Here is an 18,938-nt window from a genome sequence, read left to right on the forward strand (position 1 = left end):
AAATATGCAGTCAGTATTTGTGTGCTTTCAAGAATTTTGTTTGCTCATTTACAGTAAGTTGAAATCCTTGAGTATTATTTTTAAAACACGCAACAATAAATGCAATTAGCTTGAACCAATGGCAAGAATGCCCATCCTGACTGCCACCATTATTTCAAGAAGAGCTCAGATAGTTTTTCTTCATCAGATCAACATCTGCTTACCACACTTTGTCAGCCACATATTACAAAACCACTGCAGAGCTTGGGAAACAGATTTTATGTTTGGCGCCTCTAAACAATCAACATTAGCATTTATCTGTTACCAGACACATCTGTTAACCACATTAGGACCAAAGTGGAAGTGGAAACAGTTCACTTTTCCTGCCTATTGTGATTCTGACAACTCTGTATCTTCTCCACATTCAAACCGCACAAAGTCCAGCACAGCTATACCCCTGGGCTGAATATACTGTCCCAAGGAAATTGTGGGGTCCAGGAGGAAGGGCTGGGCAAGCATCTTGGTTTCAGAATCTCCTCCAGGTTCATCTTCTAGAGAGCCGACAGAGAGGGGAGCCATGCCAACCACATGCTGGCCAAGCCTCCGGCCCAGCTCAGCAAAGTTTGATTTTGGGCATTGCTCAGAGGGACTGCAGATCACCAAGGCACCATATTTGCCAAACATCATGTGAGATAGCAGTGGATTTCCTTCCGGGGGGGCTCCGTGCACATAGGAGCCGATGAAGATGTTCTCTGGCACCGACACCCACACTGCCCTGTTAATAACCATGTTCTCACCCAGTTTGCCTTTAACAGAAAACAAAAAGAGAAGGAGGGAAAATCATTTGCCATTAGAATCACAGAATCCTAGAGGTGGGAGAGACGACAAGGGTCATCCAGTCTGACCCCCCTGCCATGCAGGAACACACAATCAAAGCACCCCTTATAGATGGCCATCCAGCCTCTGCTTAAAAAACTTCTGAAGAAGGAGACTCCACTACACTCTGAGGAAGCATGTTCCACTGTTGAACAGTTTGAATCAATTGTCTGGGTACTATTCTCTGGAAAAGCTGAAAACAAGCTTGCTCGATCATCAATATGACACCCTTTCAAATATTTAAACAGGCCTATCATATCACTTCTTAACCTTCTCTCCTCCAGGCTAAACATACCCTGCTCCCTGTTTCACAGAGCATGGTTTCCAGACCCTTCACCATTTTGGTCACCCTCCTCTGGACACACTAAAACTTGTTAACGTCCTTTTTGAATTGTGGTGCCCAGAATGGGACATAGTATTCAAAGTGAGGTCTGATCAAAGCAGAATAGAGTGGTACTATTACTTCCCTTGATCTAGACACTATACTTTTACTGATGCAGCCTAAAATCACTTTGGGTTTTTTAGCTGCCGCATCACACTGTTAACTCATGTTCAGCTTGTGGTCTACTTGGACTCCTAGACCCCTTTCACATGTAGTCTTGTTAAGCCTGGTGTTCACCATCCCATATCTATGCATTTCATCTTTTTCTGCCTAAGTGCAGTACCTTACATTTCTCCCAGTTGAAATTCATTTTGTTAGTTTTGGCCCAGCTTTCTACTTTATTAAGGCCATTTTGAATTTTTATCCTCTCTTCTGGGATACTAGCTACTCCTCCTAATTTGGTGTTATCTGCCAATTTGATAAACATGCCCTCTATTTTTTTTTCATGCAAGTCATTGATAGATGTTGAATAGCACTGGGCCCAGGGCAAAGCCCTGGGGCACACTGATAGTCACTTATCTCCAGGATGAAGAGTAGCCATTGCTGAGCAGCCTTTGGGTTTGGCTGGACAACCAATTAGAAATCTCCCTAACATTTGAATTGCTAGCCCACATGTTGCTAGCTAAAGGATTAGTGTGACGGGCTAAGCTACACACTGCTGTGCTCATATGGCAAGCAGGTCAACTTGGAAGACATAGGATGCGTGTGTACCCCTGCAATCTCCTTTAAAAAATTGTCACTTTCTTAGCATAAGAACTCCCACATCCCCTCAAAACTCGAGACAGGCACAGAGTATTGGCAGAAATCAGCCACTACTTTCTAGTTTTCTGGCCATGTTTGACACCAGAAGACTCACCAATAGCAAGAGCCAGTTGGTCACTAAGCAAGGATCCATCTTGTCCCATCCTGAGCTGAGAAAGCTCATTAGATTTTAAGAAAAACTAGAAAACAAATCAAAGAAACAACATAATTTTAATAAATTTGTTAACTGTAGTTACCATTTCTTTTTTAAAATTAAATTTCTGACCATCACAGCAATTTAGAAAGCTATTCAAGTAATATGAAAAATGGGGTGAGAGAAAGAGAACAGCAAAATCTGGTCTACAAATAGAGCATTGATTTCATTTCAGTTTATTGATGTGTAATCTTCAAAACCTGGCAAAGTACAAAAATTTCAGAAATAACTATAGAACTACCTAAGTAACCACCACCTAAACCATTTTGATGCCACAGGTTATACAAAACTAGCAGCATAAAAAATTGACAAGGCAAAGTATTTGCATTTAAATGTCTTCCTTCTAGGACATTCTTATTGTACAGATAAGAAATGTGCACCCTGCACACAGTTACATGTGCAGCTTTAGGAAATGGCTTGCTCCTGCTAACATACTCAGCATACAGCCTTAAACTAATCTTGCCTGTCTTTTATGTATTTATGCATGAGATGCATTTGCAGAGTTAGAGTTTCCCTATGTATTGTTTAAATTTCAATTGCAAAGCCCCAAAATATTGCTTCACCACATTTCCCAAAGCTTCCTCTAGCTTTTTAAGAATGATGACTCAAGGCTGAAAAAAAGTATCACTCTGACACATTGCAAGTATGGGAAAGAAATGAATGCATCAAGCTTTCTGGGGATGAAACAGCTATTAAAAAAGAAAAGCATTAGCAGTTTAATTAGGAATCAATTATGAAACAGAATAAGATTGAATAAAAGTTGCTAATATTTCTGGCAGTGTTGAAATATACTTTTCCTTTTCACTCTTGACAAAAAATGTATCCCTGAATATATAGCAGAACTTTACCCGAAATATATAGCTGAACTTTACCTGAAATACATTGCACAGAATAAACTACAGATTATTAAGTCCCTAGATATTTAAATAGAATTTTAGTACAACCAAAAAACCTGGATACAACTCACTTACTACTGAATTCTCTTGACTCCATTGAGGCCAACACACAGTTAAAGCTCCAACATCTACTGTCCCAAGTGCATTTGGTGCTTAAGGTTACAAAGCCTTTATGTCACTTACCTTGGCATATGTGTTTAACTGGTTCCTGGTCCCCTGATGATGGTACATTGTTCCAACTGCTGCTTGCTGAACAAGATGTTGAAACTTGGCATTTCGGGCCACAAAGTCAGTTTCACAGTTTACCTGACAGAAAAGCACAAGTACTTTGAATTGCCTAGTCAAATGCTGCCATGTTGTTCAAGAAATGGGAATAAAGTTAGAAGAGACAAGCACAAGAAGAGATGGTGATTTATTCCCTAAAGATGTAAGTGGGGAAGGGGATACATTCAAATAACTAAGGCAGCTACAACTTTTGCTCCTCTGTATGTAATTGCAAGATGGGTCAATTTTGCATTATAGCACAGACTATTCTCTAAAAAATTTTGCAAGTGTCTGTCTTCAGATATGTCCAAGTATACCATAGGAAGACTAATAAATATGCCTTTTTAAAGGAGGTGGCATTTACCTGGCAAACCTCTAGAAACTTCCAGATCCTAGAAATATTCTTAAGAGAGAGGAATCCCTGCTCAGCCATGGAAACTCACTGGATGAGCTATGGCAACTCACACTTTCTCAGCCTCAGAGGTTGGCAAAGCAAACCCCCTTAGAACCAATCTTATCAAGAAAACCCCATAATAAGTTTTCCTTAGGGTCATCATATGTCAGAAACTCCTGGGAAATAATGAGGCTTCCTACTCTCCAGCTGTTGCCCACCTCATTATAAGTCCTTCTTCAAGAAGTGCAGTGGTGGCAGGGGGACAGCAGAGAAAGCCACTTCTGTCAGGAGATAAAACTGTTGGTACCCAAGCAGCTCAGGAGGGCAGCTTTATCTCATGACAAGGATGGCTTTTGCTGCAGCACCTGTTGCCTCTTTTCCCTTGTTACTCTACTGTCTTTTCCTTTTCCACTGGTGTAGGTACAATGAGCAGAGCATCTTATCCTATACATTCTGTGGGAAGTGCACCAAATTAATAATAATAATAATAATAATAATCATAATAATAAACATATGTTTTATTTATTCATAACACCGCGTAATTCCAAATAGCTCAACGCGTTGTTGTTACAAAGAACATTAGTTATAACAGTCCAAGAGAAAAATCTACCATTAAGCTAACCTCTCTGTCATCAGGCCAGCCCTCCTGGATGACAGTTGGGCCCAAGCGCTTGTTCTCATCCCTCAACGGGCGCCTGCAAGATGACAGTTATGGAGGGAGGGCCACATCGTTCAGGCTCAGGGCCAGCCGCAACCGATGATAGACGTTGGGCCGGACCGTTCGCATCCACTCAACGGCCGAAAGATGACAATGGAGGTGAGGAGGCACTCGTCTCAGGCACACACCCTGATGACGTTGGGCCGGCCTGCCTCCGCTCCAAGCAAAACGGCCGAAAGATGGACAGTTCATGGAGGGAGGGCACTTCTGTCGTTCCAGGCCAGCCCCTGATGGACGTGGGGGCCGGCCTGGACTCTCTCCCTCAACGGCCGTGAAAACGATGGACAGTTATGGAGGGAGAGGGGCACTCGGTCTATCAGGCCACGGCCCCCTGATGACGTTGGGCCCGGGCCTGCTCTGCCTCCCTCAACGGCCGGAAAGCATGGCACAGTTGATGGAGGGAGGGCACTCTAGTCGCCAAGCAGCGCCAGCCCCTGGATGACGTTTGGGGCCGGCCTGCTCTCCCTCCACGGCCGAAAGCAGGACAGTTTATGGAGGGAGGGTCCAATTCGTGTCTTCCGGCCAGTCCAACACTGATAAAACGTTGGGGCTCGGCCTGTTCTCTTCCTCTCGAACTGGCCTGTAACTAGGTGAACAGTCGTAATGGCGGGAGGGCACTCTGTCTTCAGGCTCACGCAAACCTGATTGTTACCGTAATACCCTTTGGGTTCCCGGGACCTGCACTCTCCCTCACCCTGGCCGAAAAGAAGATTGTTTGACAGAATTAATGGAGGGGAGGGCGCACTTGTCTTCAGGACCCAGCCCACCTAGATGCACGTTGTTGAGGCATGGCCTGCTCTCGTCCCTACAACGCCGAAAGATGACCAGTTATGAGGGTAGGTGGTGCACTCTGTCTTCCGGCCAAGGCCCCCTTGACTGAGTTGGGCCGGCCTGCTGTCTCCCTCAACGGCGCCCGAAATAAGATGTGGAGGGAGGGCACTCTGTCTTCAGGCCAGCCCCTGATGACGTTGGGCCGGCCTGCTCTCTCCCTCAACGGCCGAAAGATGACAGTTAATTAATTAATAAAATTAATCCCTTGCCCTAAGAGTTATGTGACTTTGCAATTGTAAGGGATTTTCTCAAGAGGAGAACATGCTCACCTCCACCATCACAGCTGAGTTTCTCTCCTGCAGCAGCCCTATCAGCCCTTCCTTTGTCTTCCGTCCTTGTAGTTTGGAAGCTTTGCTCCACCCTTCTTTTTGGGCTTGTTCATGAAGCCAGATTTCAGCCTTGAAAGATAAATTGAACATCTCAAACTGAGACACAACAATCAAAGACAACACAATGAGCCAGTCAAAGCATAAATGAAAGCACATGTATCCTATACTGCAGAATACAAAGGGAGGTCAAGTTTGGATATATCCCACTTCATTCCACATGTAGGAGGCTACAACACAAAAGAGAAGGATCCTAACATGGCTTTCTCAATTACATGTTGATTTTCCACATACAAGGATTTTGAGAGTAAGAGAGGGTCAAAAGTTGGTAGCCCTTTCTCTCTTGCCTAGATCATCAAATGTGATTTTAAAAGCTTATCTATGGGGGTGGGGGAAGAAATAGGTGGTATATGTGTGCTGGAATATATACAATAATAATGTTGAAAGGAAAATGTAAACACGATACACAGAAACCCTAATTGAACACACTTAAAAGAACACTGAAACCTTTGGACTATTGTCATCCATGCATGTAAGCATATAGAATCATAGAATCATAGAGTTGGAAGAGACCACTAGGGCCATCCAGTCCAACCCCCTGCCATGCAGGAAATCCAAATCAAAGTATCCCTGACAGATGGCCATCCAGCCTCTGTTTAAAGACCTCCAAGGAAGGAGACTCTATCACCCTCCGAGGGAGTGAATTCCATTGTCGAACAGCCCTAACTGTCAGGAAGTTCCTCCTAATGTTCAGGTGGAATCTCTTTTCCTGCAGCTTGCATCCATTGTTCCGGGTCCTGTTCTCTGGAGCAGCAGAAAACAAGCTTGCTCCCTCTTCAATATGACATCCTTTCAAATATTTAAACAGGGCTATCATATCACCTCTTAACCTTCTTTTCTCCAGGCTAAACATCCCCAGCTCCCTAAGTCGTTCCTCATAGGGCATGGTTTCCAGACCCTTCACCATTTTTGTTGCCCTCCTTTGGACACGCTCCAGTTTCTCAATGTCCTTTCTGAATTGTGGCGCCCAGAACTGGACACAATATTCTAGGTGGGGCCTGACCAGAGCAGAATACAGTGGCACTATTACTTCTCTTGATCTAGACACTATACTTCTATTGATGCAGCCTAAAATAGCATTGGCCTTTTTAGCTGCCGCAGCACACTGTTCACTCATGTTCAACTTGTGGTTTACTTGGACTCCTAGATCCCTTTCACACGTAGTTTCATTCAGCCAGGTGTCACCCATCCTATATCTGTGCATTTTATTTTTCCGCCCTAAGTGCAATACCTTACATTTCTCCGTGTTGAATTTCATTTTGTTAGCTTTGGCCCAGCTTTCTAGTCTATTCAGGTCATTTTGAATCTTGATCCTGTCCTCTGGGGTATTAGCTATTCCCCCTAATTTGGTGTCATCTGCAAATTTGATAAGTATGCTCCCAATTCTGTCATCCAGGTCATTGATAAAGATGTTGAATAGTACTGGGCCCAGGACAGAGCCCTGTGGGACCCCACTGGTCACTTCTCTCCAGGATGAAAAGGAGCCATTGTTGAGCACCCTTTGGGTTCGGCCGGTCAACCAATTACAGATCCATGTAACAGTTCCTTTGTCTAGCCCACATTTTACAAGCTTGTTTGCAAGAATGTCATGGGGAACTTTGTCAAAGGCCTTACTGAAATCAAGATATACTATATCCACAGCATTCCCTTCATCTACCAAGCTGGTAATTTTATCAAAGAAAGAGATCAGGTTTGTCTGGCATGACTTGTTTCTCTGAAACCCATGTTGACTTTTTGTGATTATGGCATTGCCTTCTAGATGTTCACAGACTCTCTGTTTAATGATCTGCTCCAGAATCTTTCCTAGTACTGATGTCAGACTAACTGGACGATAATTGTTGGGATCCTCTTTTTTCCCCTTTTTGAAGATGGGGACTGGGATCTCTCCTGTTCTCCAGGAGTTTTCAAAGATTATTGCCAATGGCTCCGATATTACATTTGCCAGTTCTTTTAATACCCTTGGATGGAGTTCATCTGGTCCCGGAGACTTAAATTCATTTAGATTAATAAGGTGTTCCTCTACTATCTCTTTACTTATTCTGTACTGAAATGCCCCTATCCTGTCCTCTGCTCCATTATCCTCAGGTTGAGCACCCTTTGCCTTTTCTGAGAAGACTGAGGCAAAGGTGTTGAGTAATTCTGCCTTTTCTCTGTCTTCTGTTAGCATTTTGCCATCTTCTCCACGCAGTGGCCCTACCGTTTCCTTCTTCTTCCTCTTGCTGCGGACATATCCAAAAAAGCCCTTTTTATTATTCTTAACCTCTCTAACCTCTCTGGTCCAGCATTATTCTTATCAGTCAAGTCAAGCTGTTCAATGTTGTAGCAGTATGGAACACATAATGTACAATATTAATCCGGTTATGAAATTTATATGCTGATGAAGACCTTGGTGAGTCGAAACGGCCACACAGGACTCCGGAGGTAGCCGTCCCGTCGGTATTCAACCCATAAAGGACCCTGCTACCAGCTAATATTACCAGTTCCTACTTCAAGTTGGTTTGTTCCAAGCATCATCTATTATTATTGCTGTCTAGTTTTTGAACTTTAATATTATGTTGCAGCAGTAGAACCATTTTCACTGCTCAAATTAGCAACATTGTTCACATGGACTGTTATTATCCACTTGTCTGATGCATACTGTATTGTCTATTGTTGATGTCTTTTATAATTATGTACCCTGATATATATATCTTGTAAATAGAAGAAGTTTAGAAGTTACACAGATCTCTTGTTGTCCCCTCGTGTTCAGATTGTCTAAGTGTAAGCCTGCTGCTCGTTTGTTGGTGTTTCTGTAGGAGGGAGCCATGGCACTAATTGGCATCAAACTACTTTATTTCTACAGTGCAGATGCACTCCTAGAGCGATCACATTAGCCACGCTTGCTCTTTTTACCTGGGAGTATATCCTAACTTATTTTTATTTATTTTATTTAGAGTAAAAAAAAAATTCTACCTTCGGGTGCATCTGCATTATAGAAATAATACAGCTTGATGCCACTTTAAGTGCTGTAGCCCCATTCTATGGAATCCTGGGATTTGTATTTTTACAAGATGTTTGGCCTTCTCTGCCAAAGAATTCTGGTGCTTTATCAAATTAAATATCCTAGGATTTCTTTAAAATGGATGTTGGAAAATCAGGTGAACCACTTTTGGGAAGAAAGAGTGGGCAGAAGTTCAAATAAAAGCAGTACTCACCAGTTCCCTTTATTCAACCAGACAGCAGACATGCACTGCCCAGGACAAAACAATCTAACCTCTAAACATTTGCCACCAGTACTAGCCATACTTACTTAGGAATAAACCCCACTTAACTCAGAGGGATGTAATCTTTTGTCAATGTGGATAAGATTGTAGCCTTAAAATAAAATTTATAAAAACAGTTGAAGCATCATTCCTTACTCTGTATCCTGGGGTATGCAAAGTCTGGCTAGAGGCCTACATGTGACCCCTGCATTGCTCAGATCCTTCAGACTCTCCAGGCCACCCTTTTTCTGCATTTAAAGTGAATTACTTCCCTCCCATTGAAAACACAAGTAAAGGCAATTTTAAATAGGTCACAGCCCCTTCTGCACTAGCATTTTTTTTCTGTCAAAATTGGAAATGGATGAAGCAGATAATTGTCCACTATTACCCACCCCTGCTGTATCCCAAAGCACTGTGAAAATTGATCTGGATGGGGTGAGATCAGAAAGTTAAATGCATTTGTATGACACATGAACATTTGTTCTCACCTCTTTGAGGTCATCATCAAATTTCTCCAAGGCTTTCTTACAATTCACATATGAGTACCCAGTTTTCTTCCTCAGCTTCACCAGAAGCTCTTTTGCTGCTTGTACTGGAAGGCCAGCATGAAGAAAACGTGCAAGATGGTCACCAAATGACTGAAAAGGGAAGGAAAGAGAAGAGTGGAAAGATATGGAAGATGAGCCATCTTACAGCAATATGTAGAGAAAGGTTTAACCAAGTGAACCATGCATACTTAAAGATATACAAGTAAACTTCCTGGCTTTCTCCACTGAATAAACATACATGGAAACAGGTTCATAATTATAGTGTTATTGCCTACAAGTACACTTGCTAGCTCACGACTGGTTAACATATTTTGTACTCTGGTGAGAGCAAAAAACACATGGAGCTCTCCTTGCAAGACAGAAACACATCTAGGCTCTCCCTAAGCCTGCATTGTACTTTGAAGGCTATTCTTCTTGTGTGTTTGAAGCCTAATGAATGTAATGAGCTTTCAATCTTTTCTTAGTTGGGAAGGCAGATGACAAGAACAAACATGGCAAGCTACCATGATGATCCAAGTTATGTTGGTCCCTAAAGACTGCTGAATGCTCCTTGGTTATATATAAATTACTTATCACATTACAAGGGAAGAGAACTGGATGTTATCCCGTGGGCAGCGAAAACATGTGGTCTTCCAGATGATGTTGGAAAACAACTCATATAGTCTCATGAGTGCAGGTAACGGCTGATAGAAGTTGCTCTTCCACAACATTTGGATGGCTCTGTGTTTTTTTCCAACCATAGCCTAAATTATTTACAAAGAGATCAAAAACAAGGATTCAAGAGCCTGTCCTCCCAAAAGGGAACAATGCTAGGGATGTTGATGTAATTTAAATAGCCACTTGATATAGACGAGGGACTAAGATCTGAGTTGAAAAATAGATGAAAAGATAATTCCAGATGGCAATCAAAGGAAATACGCTCATCCCTCCATATTTGCGGCATTGATATTTGCTGATTTGATTATTCATGGATTTGATTAATATGTTCCCTTTAGGAATACCTAGGTCCTCCAGTGTTACTCTATGGTCAACTTTAACTAAAAGTTGCACTGAAAGACCTAGAGATTCCTAGAGAGAATACTCTACTAGGCATTCGTAGCTCCTCCAGTGCAGTTCTACGGCCAGTGTCTGTCGGATGTTGACCACAGAGTTGCACTGGAGGACCTAGAGATTTCTAAAGAGGTGTCCAAAAATATGGTATTTTTGTTATTTGTGGTTTTTCCATATTCACAGGGGTCTTGTGCCCCTAACCCTAGCGGATATGAAGGGACAAGTGTACAATGAAACACACCAGAGAAACATATGCCAGATGCTGAAAACAAACAGCAGAAGACACAATGTAGCACAAAGGTAGGGAACTTCTGGCTCTCCTGATGTTTTTGCCCACAACTCCCATCAGCCCCATGTGGCATAGCTAATGTTAAGATTATGGGTTTTTTATTTCAAAACACCAGGAAGACCAAAGGTTTACCACTCCAATGCTTTTATTCTGAGGTCTATCTTAAACATTCTTTGCCCCACTCATTTTCAATGCCCATTTCCTTTAGTCCCCCCCCCCCCCATTTTACATTATTATTCCTATTAACCAGTATTTCAGTCTCCTTCAGCAAATTTTCCCACGGGATTTACAATCCATACATTGAATTAGATTTTTCATGACATTTAGTCAATGAAATGAGTCTAGTAATACTGACAAACCATCTTGGTCTCCTGCAGCAACTAGGTTGGTCTGTCTAAGCCTTCTTTGTTTTAAAGTCCACTGAAGTACATACCAAATTTAAAGGACAAACCACATCCAGACACTAATAATGCAATGATAAAACTTTAAGGTGCCACAAGATCCCTTTTTCCCTCTTGTTAAAGATTTGTTTGTTTATTTAAAAAGTATATCCCACTTTTTCTCCCATATGAGGCCCAATGCAGCATGTCTACTACTCTGGGAATCAGTGGACAAAATCATTCTCACCATACAAGGACCAACAAAATAAAGAGAGGTTGAAGCTTATTGCCTAAGCCTCAGGAAATTAAACCTGGATCTTTCATATCAGAACCAAACACACTCCACTACAACCTGAAAGTCCTTTATTGGGATGCCAAAACAAAGAATTAATAATAGTGGGAAGGGTAAGACTGAGTGAGGTAAACAATGGATTTTAAGTATTCTGTCTTCATGTGACTTTATCTGGCATTGAACCCCATACATTGCAGACATTATTAGGGTGTGATCTAGAGCATGTGCTCAAAGTGAGAGAGGTTTCTGGCTAGGGTTGACAGGCTTCATCATTTCATACCACATGAACAAGAATGTATCCCAGAATTCACCAACACAATATAGAAGTAGTTGATGGAGACAGCCATCTTTCAGAGAAGATTATCCACCCCATAATTACAGATCCTGCAATTAACAAATCCAAAGATAATGTTTTCAGGAAGCCCAAGGCCATCTATTATAACAATATGATGAGGCAGAAGAGAGGGCAAAATCTCCCTGCTTCTAAAATCACTTAGGTTTAGGTCCAAAACACAGCGCAGAAATAATCCAGTTTGAGACCACTTTAACTCCCTTGGCTCATTGCTAGGGAATCCTGGGAACTGGAGTTCGTTGTGGCACCAGAGCTCTCTCTGACAGAGAAGGCTAAATGTCTTGCAAAATGACAGTTCCCAGAATTCCCTAGCATTGAGCCAGGATAGTTAAAGTGGTCTGAAACTAGTTTATTTCTGCAGTGTGTTTTGGACACTAATCTGCACTGCAGAAATCGTTCCGTTTAACACTGTTTTAACTGACATGGCTCAAAGCTGGGATTGATAGTTTTGTGATATGTAGCCTTCTCTGTCACAACAATCTACAAACCCCAGAATTCCATAGCATTGAGCCATGGCAGTTAAAGCAATGTCAAACCACATTGTTTAAGTTTAGACCTTAATTCCAACCAACATTTGACCTAAGCCCACAGAGATGAAAGGAGACCAGTAGCCAGATTAAAGACTGAATCCAACTATTGATGTCTACCAACAGAATGACCACTTTCTCTCTTCCCTGTAGCCCTCTCCATACATTATTTTCTTCAAATGCTGGAGGAACTCCCAGAGCAGATCAGTAGGAACACAAGGGAACACCAGCAAAGGAGAGGATAAACCATTGTGCAAACATAAATGTGTTCATCCAGTATCATATAGAAGTTCAAGGGCTCTAGGAAGCTGTACCTTGTTTCCCAGGAAGATCATCCTGGTAAGAATGAGGCCCAACCAGGCCCACCAACAATGGTCAAAATCATGGTCAATCATGAAAACATAAGACATCCCATTTTTGTTTCTCTCCCTTTCCATTTGCTTATTGGGTCTCATCTTTTTATGCCCATATTGTACTTGGAACTTTTTAGGTATGAGTGTTTGATGACTGTGATGACGATGAAGATGACAAAAGCGGCAGCAGATGAACTAACCACAGGCAAACATAAAAAGGGTGAAGATTTTATCCTTTACTAAAGTTGGCACACTAGGGGTGCATCTACCTTGTAGAAATAATGCTGTGTGACACCACTTTAAATACTCTAAATAAATAAATTTAACTGTAGTGACTCCATCCTGCAAAAATCTGGGATTTGTAGTTTGGTGAGGCACCAGCACTCTTTGGCAAAGAAGGCCAAACATCCTATGAAAATACAATTCCCAGGATTCCATAGGATGGAGCTACAGCACTTAAAGTGGTGTCAAGCTATATTATTTCTACAATGCACAGATGCACCCTAAGTTGGGATATTTTAAATCCTAAGTAATACATGTAAATAAAAACAAGTTAGGATCTACACACCCAGGTAAAGAGAGCAAGTCTGGTTAATGGTTTGACCACTCCATGGGTCCATTTAGAATCAATGGTACCAAAACTTGTTTGAAACTTCATTTCCCAGAAGCCCTAGCTACCTTGGCGAACAGTCAAGAACTCTGGGAGATGAAGTCCAAAAAAACCTATGGAGTACTGTACAGTACCAATGTTTGGGAACCAGTGCCAGTTTAGATGATGCAGTTTGATGCCACTTTTAATTGCCACGGTTCTTTCCTACGGAACCCTGGAGTCTGTAGTTTTGGGAGGCTTGGCAGGGAAAGCTAAAGAGCTCGCAAAACCACAAATCCCAGGATTCCATAGGATGGAGCTGCAGTGCTTAAAGTGGTGTAGATTTGGGAGCAGCTCACCTGCCCTGCTGGAGAGAGGCTTCCCTGAGGGGAGAGCAGCTTCCTTCGCAGCCCAGCCACCCGCTGCATCCTCCTCCCGGCGCTTGCATTAGGCGTCACACGCCTTCTGCACCACGAGGGACTCCCACAGCCTTGGGCTCCACCTCCTTTCTGGCTCAAGACTATGGAATTCTGGGAGTTGGAGTTTGTTGTGTGGTCCCCACAACAAACTCCAACTCCCAGAATTCCATAGCAGTGAGTCAGACAACAAGTTAAAGCGGGGCTCAATGCTAGGGAATCCTGGGAAGTGTAGTTCTGTGAGACATTATTTAGCCTATCTTGGAAAAGGAGGACGTGTCTGGTGACTGATCAGTGTTTAAAGGGTGTTTTTGTATCACTTTGGAGGCTCGTTTTCCCTCAAAGGAGGAAAAAAGGCGAGGGGCATTTCTTCCCTCTTCAGTCACAGGGAGAAAAAACTCTCCTTAAAACAAACAGCTTCAAAATCTCTCAGAGACAATCCGCCATTTTGTCAAAGGAAAGCTAGGGGAGAGAGTTCTCTCAGTGCGCCTGCGCAGTCGCCTCCCCTTAGCTGCCTATTTAATTGTGTCTGTGCCAGAGTTTGCTCCTGGTCTTTGAATTTGTTCTCTTTCCTATTTTTGTATTCCAATTGCCTGTGGTTAACCAGAAGCCCTGTTTTGGGGTGTGATCAGTTTCCTCCTGAATCCCACCATAGACTCTTTCAGCTGCTTCGTCTGCCTCTGTACAGTAGTTGGAACATAAAATGTGGGTTATGTTGATGGTTTTTCTCAGAAGTCTTACTTATATGATTTGGTCAGACTTTGCGTTATCTTTTGGCTGCTTTTTTGGTCCTCACTATTAATACCATTTCTTCTCAGATTTTCATTTTCTAAGTAAAATACAGAACTGTGTAATTATCTAACTCAGAATGCTCCAAGTACTGCAATGTTTATAGGTTCCATTTTTGTAACCATGTCTAGCATCCCAAGTCACGCTTTCACATCCTTTCATCTCTCAGCATGTCAACAGCTGAACATCTTTTAGGCTTGAGTCCAGTTGCATCATTAGCCATAGTGCAAATTCTACTCATCTTCTGTTCTTCCCCAGTAGCTTGTTAAGTGCCATCCAACCTGAGAGTGTCACCTTCTGGCACTCTTATCATTTTAGATTGTCTTATAAAGTTTTTGTAGTAAAAGACATTCAAATAGAGATCCTCCACCAGTGACACACTTGTGCTACTGTTGCTGCCCAGTAGCTGTCTGGCATTTAGTCTGTCTGCTCAGCAAAAGCCAGACATTGTGCCATTGGTGGATATTTTATGATGGCAGCAGGAAAATAGAATGTGTATCCCACTGCCATATATGGAGATATTCAATTTCCCTGAAAATAAGACATTTTTCCTCAAGAAGACACACTATGGCTTATTTTCAGGGGATGTTTTATTTTTATTAAGTATAGTACAATAATCTACATTTATTCAAATATAGTTAAGTCGTCTTCTTCTGGAACATCGTCATAACACTCAAACCCAGAATTCCATCTTGAATTTCTGGTGACTCCATTTCCTTTAGAACTATTGGTGCCAATCTTTCTGCTCCCTTCCCACTCCCTTCTGTTCCACGCCGGGCCTATCACTATGTTTTTCTTTAGGGTATGGCTTATATAGCGCAAATGTGAATTATCAAAAACATTGTGTGCCCAGCTCATGGCAACTGTAAAGTCAGTATAGTGGACCCGTGTTATACGCTGGGGTTTGGTTCCAAGATCCCCTGTGTATAACAAAATCTGTGTATGCTCAAGTCCCATTAAATATAATGACATAGCAAAATGGTGTCCCTGATAAAAAAAGGAAAATCAAAACACAACAAAATCCCAAAAGGGATGCCTTTATTGGGCCAGGTACATAGCATGATGTATTTTCTGTGAATCATTTTGTGCTTTGTATTTGGCACAGTAAAGGCATTGTTGTTTTGTGGATTTTGTTGCCTTTGGTCCTAATTGCTTGAGCTTCATAATTACCTGAGAGCTTTTTAAACAGACATTGGATGAAAGAGCTCAAGATTGTTTCCAGCAAGAGCAGCTGGCTACAGCCTGCACAGCCTCTGAACATCTGGCTTCCCTTCTCTTTCTTTTTTAGTCCTCACTCCTGAACACTACTTCTAGTTGTTTGGAATACTGTATATACTCATGTATACATCTATAATTTTAGGTCAAAAATTGATCCAAAAACGTGAGTCAACTTATCCACAGGTCAATGTGAGTACAGTACTTTAACACTTATTATTTTTTTTAAAAAAAAAAAACAACTCCTGGTGAAAGGCAAGAATATAATCTGTACTGGAAGCACTGACCCCCTCTATTCTCTCATTCATCCAGCCTTTAGTGTGAACACAAACAGTTATGCCTGCTGGAATTTTGTAAATTCGTTGGCATTGTTTTCCTTTGCATTATTTGTTAATGCTCCTAAGTTTTACCCATGACTTATCCATGGGTCATATCAAAATCCATAATTTTGGTCCCAAAACCTGCCGTCGACTTATACATGTCGACTTATAGTCGAGTATATATGGTAGTCAGGAGGCTTATTCAATAAATTGATCTGTATCTGTTAATTCACTGTGATGGTGGTGCTTTGATGTGGCTAAGAAGTACAGCGGACATGCCTGTCAGCACTGTCATTTCTGAGACACAATCATTCTTTCTCTTATGGTGACTAAGGATTTACTGTAACACAAAAGTCAATTGGACAGTTATTAGAAATACTGTCATCCTCTGATGAGAAGGGAACCTTCAATAGCAGCCCTCATTGACTGGTGGCTTATCAATTAAGTTTCTGGAATTTAAAAAAGGCAGTGGAATTGGCAGTGTTTGTCATATTGTCTATGGTGAACTGGCAAACTCATTGTCCTGTATGACTTTTGCTAGTCACTTTGTAGATGTTAATATTATCAACATCATCTCTAAAGGCCAGTTTTGAGGTGAAGTGCAAAGGGAGAAGAGTCTCAAAGAACAATGCAGTACTATGTTCCTGCCTCATTTTGGAAGACAGATAGATAGTTGACTGAGCACTACATAGGTGCTGGAGTGTCCTGATCAACAAGGGGAAAGTGTCCTTGAGATAGACAATGTCTGCACCTAAAATGAAGTCATAATTTCGAGGGAACGTTTTGTGGTCCACACCCCATGATAGAGCACAAACTCTGGTTCGACCCAAGCACTTCACAGGCAAGTTCCGGTGGATATTTTCCTCTATCTGCTTCAAGGCCACAGGAAGATCTGTGATTGTCACATCACCCCCTGGAAGGAAAAGAGAAAAATCTGTGAAGGATAGTTCAGTTACAGACACATTTTCTTAAGTCACTTGGGACATCTGGTCAAACAGAAATTATTTTTGTAACTGTTTAGTATTGCACCTCCTGTAAGGGCAGAGTAGAAAGAGACTACATAGACTCTAGGGCTGTACACAAAGGCTACATTTATGCAAGTGGTTGCAAACCTTTGATCCTCCAGAGATGCTTGGCCAACAACTGCCATAGCAGGTCATAGGGCATGCTGACCAGGACTAACAAGTGCTGGAATCAGCATTTAAGGTTCATAGGTTTCCCCACTCAATTTATGCCTTGAACTATTTTCCTTGACCCACTTCTTTACTATATTACATATCAAGGAAGGCAAAACGTTAATTTTGGGATTACACAGAGCCTCACAACTTCTCCAGCCTAAAGGGGTGTGCATGATATTTACAAGACATCAAGATTCAGATGAAATCGGGTATAAAAAAAAATCTGGGAAATTTCTTCACAGATTAAAAATACCCTAGTAAGAAGGTGCGCAAGAATGCACAAACAACACACATTCCATTCCAGGAATGGAACACTCCATTCCAAGTATCATATTTCATGGAACCAAGTCTGAATAAATATTTTGGGCACTTAAAAGATCAGCATGTTGGCTAGGTGAACGGATAGATTAATGATGATCCCCCTCCCCCAGCGTACGAATCCAGGTATCATTTGCATTCCATACATAACTATTGACTCAATACATTCAGTATCCGTGATGGACAAGTTGTGACACTCCAAATATTGTTGACTGCAACTCCCATCATGCTTCACAAATGGCTGTGCTGGTTAGGGCTAATAGGAATTGCAATCCAACATCTAGAAAACCACAAACTGTTGATCTCTGTTCTCCATGCCGCACCAGACGTAGACAAGATTACTACGTTTGTGAGTGACTGATTTGTAAGAATCTTTGCACTTATAAGTGGTACAAAGCTAATGAAGCAGACTTTGCTTTTTCTTGGTTTGAAATAAGAGCATATGTTGGTAGAAGCTGGATGGCAATTGCAGCACTGGATATTTTACAACACCTCCCCATTCCTTCCACTGAGGGAGCGTCCTCCTACCTACCCAGGAGAGAAGCCACGATGCCCACCACTCCTGTCCCAGCACCTAGTTCTATAACCTTCTTGTCCCAAAAGTTCAACTTCTGCTCCTCAAAGTATTCACAGAGGGTTAAAGCCTTGAAAGAGAACAGAGAATTAGATATGAAGCTGAAATATTCAAGTGGTACATTTAATATGTTCTCAGATATTAAACACAGGCCAATACAAATCAAAACTACTAGAATACAGGTGGGGTACACACTGCCTGCAAAAGGCGGGCTGGAGCCACCTCTTTGCTGCGCAGCATTACCGCCAGACAGAGTTAAAGCGGTGCCAAACCGCGTTATTTCTCCAGTGTGGATGCATATCCTGGCACCTGTAGCACCCCATAAAAGCGGGCTCACCGCCTCCCAGACCGGGGCAGCCACCCCCAGCCTCCCCCCGTGGTGCTGGGCAATGCTCAGCTCGTGGCCGCACAGCCGGTAACGCGTCTCGGCCGGGAAAACCTCCGCGAAGAGGCCCAGCTCCCGCGGAAAGACTGACTCCAAGGCAGCCTCCATTTCGCCCTCCCTCTCGGGCGCCAGCGCCGCCATCTTAGCTCTTGCTTAAAGGGGAAAAAAAGCAACCAATGGCTTCCTTGGATTCTGTAGGGGGCGTGGCCACACTGACCTCTTCCCCATTCTGATTGGACAACGAGGCATCCGCGTTAGAGTCCATTGGAGAGTTGTACTGTACAGTAGTTCCATAGGGGTAAAGGAGAAGCTTGCCACATTTCTTCTTACACTACTGCTATTCCACTTTGACTGTAATGGCGGCCTCTGCCCGTTGCATTCTGGGATTTGTAGTTTAAAGAAAGGCATTGAGAATCCTCAGCCAGAGAGCTCTTAGGCCT

At 42.4% G+C, this 18,938-nt stretch overlaps 2 protein-coding genes across 3 annotated transcripts; both read right to left on the bottom strand.

Annotated features, from left to right (window-relative positions):
• Positions 1-362: 362 nt before the first annotated feature.
• TSFM (Ts translation elongation factor, mitochondrial) lies at positions 363-13,795 on the bottom strand. Its single transcript, XM_042453342.1, has 6 exons — positions 13,663-13,795; positions 9,412-9,561; positions 5,565-5,693; positions 3,272-3,394; positions 2,094-2,178; positions 363-785 (listed from the first exon to the last, which is right to left on the bottom strand). The coding sequence occupies exons 1-6, from the start codon at positions 13,729-13,731 to the stop codon at positions 367-369; spliced, it is 975 nt and encodes a 324-aa protein (XP_042309276.1). The 5' UTR covers positions 13,732-13,795; the 3' UTR covers positions 363-366.
• Positions 13,796-16,113: 2,318 nt separating this feature from the next.
• Positions 16,114-18,651, bottom strand: EEF1AKMT3 (EEF1A lysine methyltransferase 3). 2 transcript variants are annotated; one of them, XM_042455894.1, is made up of 3 exons: positions 18,451-18,651; positions 18,072-18,183; positions 16,114-16,956 (listed from the first exon to the last, which is right to left on the bottom strand). In XM_042455894.1, the coding sequence occupies exons 1-3, from the start codon at positions 18,637-18,639 to the stop codon at positions 16,559-16,561; spliced, it is 699 nt and encodes a 232-aa protein (XP_042311828.1). In that variant the 5' UTR covers positions 18,640-18,651; the 3' UTR covers positions 16,114-16,558. The 2 variants fall into 2 exon arrangements, with proteins under 2 accessions (XP_042311828.1, XP_042311827.1); XM_042455893.1 differs by having other exon boundaries at positions 18,072-18,651.
• Positions 18,652-18,938: the final 287 nt, after the last annotated feature.

This window comes from Sceloporus undulatus, chromosome 2, assembly GCF_019175285.1.
Source record: "Sceloporus undulatus isolate JIND9_A2432 ecotype Alabama chromosome 2, SceUnd_v1.1, whole genome shotgun sequence".
NCBI lineage: Eukaryota > Metazoa > Chordata > Lepidosauria > Squamata > Phrynosomatidae > Sceloporus > Sceloporus undulatus.